The sequence below is a fragment of the Anneissia japonica genome, unplaced genomic scaffold (genome assembly GCF_011630105.1).
Source record: "Anneissia japonica isolate Jap-2015-1 unplaced genomic scaffold, ASM1163010v1 scaffold238_len72752_cov138, whole genome shotgun sequence".
Taxonomy (NCBI): Eukaryota; Metazoa; Echinodermata; class Crinoidea; order Comatulida; family Comatulidae; genus Anneissia; species Anneissia japonica.
Window position 1 is genome coordinate 10,886 of NW_022726244.1, and position 12,536 is coordinate 23,421.

Here is a 12,536-nt window from a genome sequence, read left to right on the forward strand (position 1 = left end):
GAAACATACAGACCAGCAGCCATATCGTTGTACTAGTGTGTCTGTGTTCAAATCCCGGCCTACGACACTATAAATAGTTGCTATCGAATATCATCACATTCTATTTGCTCAGGAGTATTTAAAAATAGGCTATAAGTACAATAGAAACGAAAGGCTCTAATATCGCTAATCCTGTATCTTTAATAAAATTATATTATTCAATCACTCCCTTGGTGTAGACTCCCATTCAGACTTTCCAGAGTTAGAACTTCAGCTCCCGCCGTGTTCAAGAGCTTGAATGTTTTCTCATAGACTAAATGCAGTAGTGTCCTTCTCAGAACTTTTAAGACACATTTGTTGTTATCAAATCTAATTTGACTAATAATTATATAATATCTTGTACTTACTTTCACAAATTAAGTATCCTTCAGTTATAGTTTATGAGACGCACTCTTAGATACTTACACATGCTAAAATTCTACTCCTCCCACAACCACTTTAACCCAGTGTTGAAAGGCAAGGGGAATCCCCCATCGACAGGTTTGGAATCCCAGCAACCACTCTCCCCACCAATCATCCCCACCCGTTCGCCTGAGGCCACGACGTGGATTGGAAGCTCACTGATCTCAACCTTTTCTGTATAACTGAGATAAAGCAAGGTGGTCTTAACGTAAATTAATATCAGATTATTGTGAGTAATACGTTTTCATTTTATATAGGTTCATAGCCGTTTGGGAAAAACTGTGTAAGACTTTAGGTGGGGTTGTGGGGCTGTGTCATCCTGTTTACTTTCCAGCATGTTAATTCCCATTTCGACACCTGGTTAGAGGGTGTCTTGCCAAACTAATTGGCACAAAATACTTGTACACGGAAGGAAACATTCGACCTGAGGTTTGAGATTCCGAGCTATTTAACCATTTTGTCAAAAGCTTTACAACACAATTATATCTCACTTTGTCTTTTAAATGATGATCTATGAAATATATATATGTATTATACTTTATTTACTATCAATTACATTATTATAAATTCTACAACTGATAAAGATAATGCAAAAAGATGAGAATGATAATGGTAATGTTAGTGGTGGTAGTGGTGATGATAATAATATCAGTAAATAAACACCCTTACTTGTACAAATAGTCTCTGCTGATCCATGTTCACTAGGTGGTCCATCGGTCACTATGCCGCCAACTAATCTCGAATGTCGTGTGTAGAATTCAACAGTCGTATGTGGCAGGAGATTGTCTATGGTATATACACCATGTTCAATGTTATTAACTGTAACAAATGCACTCGTCCGCGATGTTTTGTACCATAAATTGCATCCAGTAATAGTTCCTGTTCCAAAGTCTTGAACTGGATCCCAGCTGCAAGCTGCAATCTTTAGGGTGGTTGCTGTTTGATTCAAAAGTGTTGGTGGTTTGGAACTGTAAGGTAGTGCTAATAAAAATAATTTTCATTAAAGTATTTATTTTTTTAAATACAATAATGGTGGTGAAAGATATTAAATTTATTTAAAGTAAATTATGCGACTTTATGTTAAATTATTATAATTCAGTTCGTAACATAAATTACTTTTTTTCTATATTTGAGAATTTTTGCGAATTCGGTTGCGACACAGTGTTTATTGAAAAATAAAGGCAAATTTCCAAGTAGGGTATAGTTCAAATTACAAAGTCAAATTCCTATTCCTTTTCACACAAATTGTCAAAAAGGGAAGCAAAAAAAAAAAAATCAGGAAAATCTGTCTCTTATACACATCTAGATGTGATATATATATATTTTTGGGTGTTTTAATCCATTTCATTCAATTCTGATGTTTTTACACAAACTAATAAACGTATTTTTTTCGTAATTGTCAAAACTTCCCCACGGTACCCAACCGGGATTTTTCCAGTTTTTGGGGAGTACTGTTTATGAGCATGCGTGAACTTGCATAGTTTTTTTTCGGTCAATTTTTTCTATGTGCGATCGGTGCGATGCGACGACGAAGCGAGGTGTCGATTAAAATGTTGGAACGAGAGAGAATGCAGACAGGCCTACAGATAGGATAGACATTGATATAAATTATAAATTAAGCCATGAAGGGAAGTGAAAGCTCAAGGGTTAGGCGTGTATCGCAAAGACGAGCATATCAGGGGCTGTCTCTTATACACATCTAGATGTGTGGTGGCAGTCTGAACGGATCTCATTAAAAAGGATCTGTTGCGCACGCGTCGTCGCGTAGCATTCTTCATAGAATAGCGTCGGAAGATGACCGTTGGTCGCAGCGAGTGCCTGGCTTAAGACGACTTTTTACCGTCGGAATTCATAATTTTTGCTGATTTTTATGGTCTTGATACTGCGTCATAGTGCAGCAGTTTAGTCACAAAAGTTTGGTTCAATCGTGTACTTTTTGATAAAAGCATGAAACTTGGCAAACATGCATTATGAGCCATAGCGATTTTTTTTGTCAGGTAGGGACTCAAGTCAACAGCGCCATCTATTGGTCAGAAATGGTCAATTTCTATTTTTAGCAATATTCAAAATAAAATTGTACTTTAAAATCCATCTTAATTCTTTATTTATATATTTATATAATTAATAGGCCTAGTAGTCACAATAATATAAGTATTAGTGACATATTGCATAGGTCTATAAACGTAAAAAACAAAATTTCTATTCTAGCCATATTTATGTAGGACAAATTTGTAGGCTACTAAAAATTCTTTACTTTTATGAATAAGGTTTATGATAATTATGCTTAAAGGTAATATTGTCAAATAGATTCAGTCTTTTAATCCTTTTATAGCGCCAACAAGATAAACATTTGCAGAATTTTATTGGCTGTTTTCTGTAAATATCAGAATGCAAAATTTTAAAAAATTATTTTTTAAAATAATTTATTATATTTTTATTTAGCTTGTAAATGGTAACAATAGTAAACCTCAGAATTCAAAATAAATTATTAGAAATTATTAATTTTTTTAACAATATATTCTATTTTTAATCAGCTTGTAAATGGTAAACACTATTAAATCATTTTACTATAACCCATAACTGAATAAAATTGAGGTACCAGTAGCAAAACTAATAACAAAATCAACTAATGTAATGCAAACTAATGTACAGAGTACGCATGACTGCCATACAGTGAAAAGTTATTGTACATGCTTATCAACCACTGCATGTTAAAAAAATGTACCAACATTGTAACAAGTAGTTATATTATCCTAATGTAACAATTATACAGTTCTGGTTTCTGACACTGACCTATAAAATTCCACAACTTGTTTTGGCATGTCTGTTGTATCTGAGTGCTGCTTTTCTAACAGTAGAACCCCTATTAAGTGACACGCTCGCGACAAAAAAAAAGTGTGTCCTCCCAATAATGGTGTCTCTTGATTAAGGCTACCGCTATTGTGGAACACAGTAACCAAAACGGTAATATTTCCATTAATAGGGGTTTTTGGCATGTTTTCGTACAATGATGATATAATTAGATTGTAACAATATTTGCAATGCACAAACAATTATTGTATATGAAATCAACCGAAGTGTAATTAAAACAACAACATCTGTATGTTTCACTATTTTTTAAGGTTTAGCTGTATAGATAATCAAACGTGAAAATACAATGAACAAGAAATCGCATTGTTAATGTTCAAAATTATAAGATTGATATTTAAATGAAGTACAGTAACGCATGTACCATTAGTAAAGCATAGTGCATATGTTACTGTACTTCGTTAATATTTCAATGTCCGTTCTTGTTATTAACAAGAAAAGCATTCCAGTTTGATAATTAAGTTTATTGTTGAAAACGTGTTAAACTATAAGTTTTTTTATTTTTTTTCATAGTTTAGGAATACTGCAGTTATATATGCGTTAAATATGTATTGATTTGACAATAAGGCACATTCGGAAGGTGTCCCCGTCAGTAATGGTTTCCTGTCATTAAGCTTGGCAGTAGTGTTAACAGATATCTTTCCTTTGTTCTCAGTAATAGAGTTGCCCCTATCTCTCTAGTTCTTCATTCATACAATAAAACACTGATCACATTGAACTTGAAAATTTTGAATTTGATTCTGTGTGTTAATTGTCCACTCCTCCATATCTTGGACAGCTTCTTAAATGCACCCCAGGCTTTTCCAATCATTTGCCTCTTATCATCTCCTGCACCACCACTTTTGCTGACTGTCGCTCCAAGGTATGTGAACTTTACAACATCCTCAATTTCCTTCTTTTCTATGGTATATAGAGCTTCCAGCTCTGTGTGCTTATCCATGGTTTACTGTTCTTCTTTCTTCTCTTTAGTTGTCCATATAGATGAGTTTTATTGTATTATTATAATGCCAGGAACTGTACTCATTTGCAGCTCAGCTTGTTTCACATGGTAAAAAGAATAATGTAGTGCACAGTATAATATCTGAGACAAATATAATATATTATATTACAGTAGCACTATGCTCCTAAATAGTGTATATTTTATAACATCTGTTCCTGTTGCTAAGCAGCAGAGTAGTTTTTCACTGTATGTGCAGTTATACGTACTCTGTACACATGTTAAAATATTGTTTAGTTTCGATACTGATACCTAGATTCCATTTATTCCTTGAGGATTATAGCAAAATGATCTACCTAACAAATTTTATATATCATTAAAAAATAAATGAAAATTAAAATATGATTATATAAAAATAAATAAATTTTTATGTTTTACTACATCAGACAGGTTTATAAAAACATGTTGCATATTAAAACAGCCGATATAATATTGAAATTTTCGCCACTTTAGAAAACTGAAATAGAAGTTTTTTTTTTTACCTGAAAAGACCGAAACTATTTGTTATTAATACTTTTAAGCATATTTACCATTATTTTTATATAAAAAGAATTTGTAAGACAATTTTATGAGAAATTTACAATATTGGGCCGATAGAGGGCGCTGCTAACGTAAGTTCCTACCGGAAAATATTTGATATAGTTCATAGGCCTAGTACATGTGTGCCAAGATTCATGCTTTTATCACAAAGTGCAGGGTTTTTTGACATACCTGCTTGACTTATAGGATTGTTAAAAATGGAGCCGAATGTAAGGTTAGCTAGGCTACTCTTCGACATAATACAATTTACACACCATAAGGAACGGTTTTCAAACAGTACAAAAAACATTAATAATTGCAGCTGACTGCGATTCATAAGATAATTATTAGTTAACTTAATAAATTAACATATAATGCATTTTTTTATTTATTTATTTATTATTTTTGTATATGAGTTGGTTTTAAGAAAGGCAGTCAAAGGCTTTGGAGAAATCAGTAAAAAAAATAACGTCACATTGGAGTTGCTGAAGTAAATTGCACGTGTATCGTTACCTATGCTGCAGTCTTTACCAGCCCATGCTTCGTGACATCCATTGTCACAGCTCCCATCGCGATTGCAATCAGCTGAATCTTTACAATGGCATGGATAGTTACACAACACACCAAAAACACCAGATTCACAGGTCTTATTAGGCATTAGTTCTAAAAGAAATTTCAGCATCATTATTATTTTCAGATGTTGAGTCTAAGAGTGAAAATTAGGACTACATTAACTTTTAAACTATTACCATTAGTGTTCACATGCTATCCTATTTTTAAATTTCCTATTCGATTGTCTTCCTGTCCTACGTGTTAATAAAGTCCACTTTAAAAATATGATAGTAGTGAAGACTAGGCTTTGTTGGATTAAATATCGAAAACTTACACACCCAGTGCGGCAAATTAATCATCTGAATGATAGAATTTTAAATTTAGTTGTTTCGTTGTATTTAGCATATGTTATTGGAATTCTTTACTCTTTTAAACATCATAATGTTGCTTAGCTTAAAGTTAGTAAAGTAATATTTTTTTATATAGCCTGACATTACCTTTGTAGCTACATGCAGATTGAGCACTAAATATGAATATTATTGCTTATTACAATAAAGTAGGCTAATTGTATTTTTATTGAACTTTTATATTCCGAAACAATATATATTGTAACTACAATATTTAATTAACTTTGTAACTTATGAAGATTAGTATTTCTAAATAGAAATAATTGAGTGTGCTGTTTTTTTAGAAAATCATTTGCTAATTCTTATACAAAATAATTACAAATCAAACTGCTAATACTCAAAACATTTGACAAACAAAACCTGAATATACCTTGACAAGCTGGTCCCATGTAACCGGCCAAACACCCGAATGAACAATCCCCTGTTTTTCTATTACATACTTCTGAATTGCAGTGACATACTTGGCGACAGTCTGCACCATAGTGACTGCTATCACATGCTGAAAAAAAAAGAACAGAAAAAAACAATATGGTGGTCGTTTAGAGCGTATTTCAATTTCCTTGAAAAGACATGTGACGAGTGACAACGTTATGTTTTGTCGTTTCAATTAAATTATGCACTGTAAATCCTAATTCGGGATTCTTGTTAGTGTCCTCGGCAATTTTTTATACTTAGGAAATTTGAAATCTAATGCGTTGATTTATTAATTGTGTTCATGGATTGATTCCTCACATGCTGATTGCATTTTGCAGTTGTTCGACTGTGGCGATTAGCGTATAATTAATAATCATACTGTAATTCTGACATAATTAGCACTGTAATGAACATTAGGAACATCAACAATTTATAAACAGAAACAGGTATAACTTTGTTCCATACCTGTATTGCAATTGTTGCCTCCGTATCCGTCGATGCACGCGCAACCGACAGGATCAGGTGGACAAAATAGTTGACCACTGCAAGCTTCATCACTACCACTACTACTACTACATACGTTATTGCAATTACGTCCCCAGTCGTTTGACCCACAACCTAAACAATAAAGTAAAAACAGGAAGCATAAATCGTACAAAGAGATATATTTTGACTTAGATTAAAGAAAAATTAATAATATATATTTATTGCATTATTTAAAAAATACGAATAAAAATTGAAATAAATTTTAACAAAAAAAAAAGGAAAAAATGAATGAACCCATGCGCTCCAGATCATACATAACGTGTGTATAATCAATTACATCAGGAATATCCTACGCCTACCTGTTTCGCAGTTGTCTCCTTTGAAGCCAGCAGGACAAATACATACACCATTCTTGGCGTCACAAATTCCACCGTTATAACACACAGGACAGTCCATTTCACATTCAGGGGGTCTCCATTTTGGAAATGGACAATCTAAGTAAATAAATATTAAAGAAATATATTATAAAAAAAAAAAAAATTAATAATTCACGGGTAGGGTCAGAGAGCCAGCTCCCGTCGAGGCTACTGCCCCCTCACCTTCGGGGAGAAAAACCACAATTCGTCTGGGAGAAACAAAATGTATTTTTTTACATATTAGTTGATTTTAAAATTGATTAAATACAAGCATTTCAAACCCCTAAACTATCATTATTTGGCGAGAACGCACGACAACGCCCAGTTGTTTTTTTTTTTCGTCGGTGATATCCCCCTACCCCACACCTTCCCTTCAGGGACCTCGGACCCTGTCTTTCAAATCCCGGTGTCACCCCAAAAATACAATATTCAAATACACTGATCAATGAAAGACTAGGCAACAAATCAGACAATTAAAATAAATAGTAAATGTTCGTATTTCGCCATAAATACAGGAGACAGACAGGTGAAGCTGCTCGTACGGTCGGTCCAATGACGGCTTACATTACCAACTGGCTTACATTACCAACTGCCATTAGAGGAGACATGAGGTTTCTAATTAAACCACTACCTATTCTATTTAGATAATTGTTCAAATAAAGGTTCATATATTTAAAAAAACTATAAAAACTCATTAGCATTTTTTTTTATATGAATGTGCTGTTTATGCTGTTTTCTCTGCTTTGTACTTTTTTGTGTAACTTGTTTGTTGTGATAAGGACTCCCCTAAAAATCAGCCTTGCTGAGTGGGACTTTCTCTTGAAAATGAAACGAACGAAACCATTTAAATATTTTCGACTTTAGAGCAATACATTATTATTAATGCATTCTTCAAAATAAAATTTTAGAAACATGAAATTTAATCTTGGCCTTAAGTTTATGCCAACTGAATATGATGTAAGAATGACAATTTGTTATGATATGTTCGATAATGACTGATCAAATTTAAAAAGCTTATTGTAACTATTCCAGGTCTTGCCAAATAATCGTTTGCACTTTTTTATTTTAAGCTCTTGGCAATTTTTAGATATTGTGCTAAAAAAAGGAAAGTGGGGGGTAGGGTAGGAGAAAGAAAGAAGAATAAAAAAGAAGAAAAAGAAACCGACAATCACAATAGACCGGGAGCCCAGAAAATTTAATCATGTGAAAAGAGACTAAAGGTTTGATGGTCTGGTCATGATAGTATAGGGCCAATATACAATATTCAGTATTGCTGCCGGGGCACATCCTGTACAAGCGGGCTGGGGGAAATGAAATAGGGGGTTAAATAATGCATTTAATCATGTGGAGAGAGACATGGATAAAAATAATTGGATATTACCTGTCTCTTTAATTGGATATTACTCCCAGGTAGATACTTGCAATAATGTCACAGGTGACAGCAACTTTTACCTGTACGTGACCTTAAACAGTGACATTAAAGGCCACGCCTAAATACATTTAATCATGTAAAGAGAGACACGGATGAATTTTTTTTATTGGAACTATTATACATTGGGGGTAACAAAAATACCAATGACATCAACTTTATCCTGTACATAAGCCCAGACAGCAACCCCAAGGGACCCACGGGAGTCTTATATAGTAGAAACATGATAAAATCCAGCAAAGAGAGACGTGAATGAAACCAACTAGGAATTACTACTTGTGTATTGTAGAATGCTGAAACACCGATGACAGCAATTTTTTCATGTACGTGACCCTAAACAGTGACATTAAAGGCCACGCCCAAATACATTTAATCATGTGAAGAGAGACACGGATGAATTTTTTTTATAGGAACTATTATACATTGGTGGTAACAAAAATACCAATGTCAACAACTTTATCCCGTACATAAGCCCAGACAGCAGCCATAAGGGACCCATAGGGGTCTTATATAGTAGCAACATGATAAAATCATGCAAAGAGAGACATGAATGAAACCAACTAGGAATTACTACTTGTACATTGTAGAATGCTGAAACACCGATGACAGCAATTTTTTTCATGTACGTGCCCCTAAACAGTGACATTAAAGGCCACGCCCAAATGTACATTAATCATGTGAAGAGAGACACGGATGATTTTTTTTTATTGGCACTATTATACCTTGGAGGTAACGTAAGTACCAATGACAGCAACATTATCCTGTACATAAGCCCAGACAGCAGCCCTAGGTTCCCAAATGGACTTATTATTTATAGTATGATATGGTCTAATCTAATAATGATTAGAGATAGTAGAATGCAACTGAAACACCTGATTATGACACAGACAGTGGTTCTGGAGATCAACTTCAGAATAAAACAGGAATTAAGTGAAGGACGGGACCATTTACACTGGAATTTTTAAACACTGGAAAGAAAGTCCAATTGACAGCAACTATTTACTACTTTAGCTATAGATTTCCGTTTGATAATAAAATTTTGTTAAACTTATGCATATTTGAAAATGATATCTAGTTTATTCGATATTATTGTCTTCATACCATTAGTTGAATGTGATATTTAATTTATGTCTACATAATTTCATTTATGCTAAAGTTACCGTATATATACTTTTCCTATTTTTTCTTGATTTTTCTTTTATTTCTTTTCACTTTCTCCATTATATTCATTCTCTATTCTTTTCCTTTCCGGTTTTTTCCTTTCCGTTCTTTAGTTTTCTGTTTCTTTTCCTTTCAATATTCACATATGTGTTTATATACCATTTGAAAAATGATAATTAGCCATCTCATAGGCATGAGGTCTATTCGATATTAGTGTCTTCACACCATTAATTTTGATATTTGATTTATGTTTACATAATTTCATTTATGCTAAAACTAGCTTTAATATTGATGATTTTTAATATCTGCATCTATCTTTCTCCCCAGGGAAGATTTGAAGACTGAGTATAGACTCAAAATCGAAGAGGTCTTAGGTTTTAATTCAAAGAAAATACCACTATGGCACTTGCCACCTAATTTTCGCCTCGGATTTTTTCCACTAGAAGATTTATTTTCCATCCAGCTATTTCTTAAGGCTGTTTTCAAACTGCTATTTCCCCCCGGCTGTCTTGTCCCAGTATTTTCCGTTGTATTTTTCCTGCTGGTTTTCCAACTGAATGTTTTCATCAGTTTACCTATTGTGTAAGGTGGAACGCATTATTTTTTTATGCTTTAGTTTTTGTTTTGTAAGGTTACATCATAAATGTGTGCCGATAATAAAAAGCCTTATCCAATCAACTGATTGACTCTTGATGCATTTGAAATACTAATGAAGCCAAAAGACTCATTGAAGAAAAGTGATTTTAAAAAGTTTGCTTCCGTGTTCACACAAAAATACAGGAAACCTCTTTTTAACATTGAGTACTCCTTTGTACTACAAATAGCACACCTATTTCCTGGTCGGTCTATATATCCTACTTAAGTTTTACTGCATCAGCTAAAAATAATCTGGCAAGGAGTGAAAATATTATTTCCACCATTAAGAATGTCTGGTAGTGGCCATTCTTGTACTATGCCGAACATTTTCCAGTAGGTTTTATTGGGTAACTCACAAGCTGATATATTATGATATTCAATTGGTGTGATATGTGTTGTAAATATGAATACATAGGCTAAAATTAATTATTTTGGCGGCAATATTTAAGTTCAAGATGACGGCCATTTTGAAATTTAATATGGTGGTCTTCTGACATAATTTCTGATGGCTGTATGGTAGTCCCTGTTATGGAAAACATGTGCAACTGTCTTTGATTGACAGTGCTAGGTACTGTAGATATGAATATTGACAAAAATATCATTAATTTGGCGGCCATCTTGAAATCCAATATGGCGGCGCCATCTGACATATCAATATCCTTGATATTGAAAAAATGGGTAATGATCTTCAATTGTCAATGACATGTGCTGTAGGTATGAATATATTGGCTAAAATCAATTATTTTGGCGGCCGTATTGGATTTCAAGATGGTGGCCATTAGGAGGCGTTATCTTTTGGGGTCTATTTTTTTAATGATCTTTAGGTGTCATAGTATCACTATGGGAAGTTTCATGCTTTCTTCCAGAAGTGCACGATTCTACCTGAAATTCAACTTTAATCGCTCTACCATATTGAAATGCTAAAACGCATTGTTACAGCAATGTACAATACCTCCATTTTTAATTTTATAAGCGTTTATTTGTTAATGCTCTCTAATGTAAAAAAATTAAAGTAGTTTCATTAAAATTCTAGCCCCGAAACCTAGACTCAGAAATACCGGGATGGTGTCCAGCGGGGAATAATTTAACTATTAGTTAAGTGTTCTTGCTTGTGCTTTGTATCGTACTGCTACAAACACATTGTTACCGCAGTGTACAATACCGCAGTTCAATTGTATATGCAATATATTAAAATCATATAGATACTTGATTTACAATGAATCCATAATCCATATGGTGGACACATTTGTTGTAATAGTAGAAGAAGCAATGTAAAATTCAAAACTTGTATCACTTTATTGACTAAATATAGTATAATGCTGTTACATCTGTAACCAAGAAGAGAATGCTGTCAAAAGTTAATGCATTTTATAATGTTAGTCAATAAGGTGCTACCAGGTTCTAATCCTATGATTACATATTTTTCAACAATCTGATTGAAATACACCTTGACGCTGTACCATTTATCATGTATAGACAATTCATGTTCTGTAGTTTAATCCGATTTAATAAATATTTGTTACTGAGTTTGTATTATGGTACTGTTGTATTTCATCTGAAGTCAGTGTTCAACAAAATTTTATCAAACAGAAATCTATAGCTGAAGTAGTAAATAATTGCTGTCAAATGGATTTTCTTTCCAATGTTTAAAAGTTCCAGTGTAAATGGTCCCATCCTTCACTTAATTCCTGTTTTATTCTGAAGTTGATCTCCAGAATCACTGTCTGTGTCATAATCAGGTGTTTCAGTTGCATTCTACTATCTCTAATCATTATTAGATTCAACCATACCATACTATAAATAATAAGTTCATTTGGGAACCTAGGGCTGCTGTCTGGGCTTATGTACAGGATAAAGTTGCTGTCATTGGTACTTATGTTACTCCCAATGTATAATAGTGCCAATAAAAAAAATCATCCATGACTCTCTTCACATGATTAATGTCATTTGGGCGTGGCCTTTAATGTCACTATTTAGGGTCAAGTACATGAACAAATTGCTGTCATCGGTGTTTCAGCATTCTACATTGTACAAGTAGAAATTCCTATTTGGTTTCATTCATGTCTCTCTATGCATGATTTTATCATGTTGCTACTATATAAGACTCCCGTGGGTCCCTTGGGGTTGCTGTCTGGGCTTATGTACAGGATAAAGTTGCTGTCATTGGTATTTTTGTTACCCCCAATGTATAATAGTTCCAATAAAAAAAA

At 33.4% G+C, this 12,536-nt stretch overlaps 1 protein-coding gene across 1 annotated transcript in view; it reads right to left on the reverse strand.

Annotated features, from left to right (window-relative positions):
* The window catches only part of LOC117113074, a 34,703-nt gene that overhangs the window by 9,047 nt on the left and 13,120 nt on the right, over positions 1 to 12,536 (reverse strand). The window contains exons 4-8 of the mRNA XM_033256302.1: positions 7,044 to 7,178; positions 6,664 to 6,816; positions 6,155 to 6,283; positions 5,339 to 5,488; positions 1,111 to 1,422 (exon numbers count right to left, since the gene is read on the reverse strand). Of these exons, the coding sequence (XP_033112193.1) occupies positions 1,111 to 1,422; positions 5,339 to 5,488; positions 6,155 to 6,283; positions 6,664 to 6,816; positions 7,044 to 7,178 (879 nt within the window). The remainder of the gene's footprint in view (positions 1 to 1,110; positions 1,423 to 5,338; positions 5,489 to 6,154; positions 6,284 to 6,663; positions 6,817 to 7,043; positions 7,179 to 12,536) is intronic.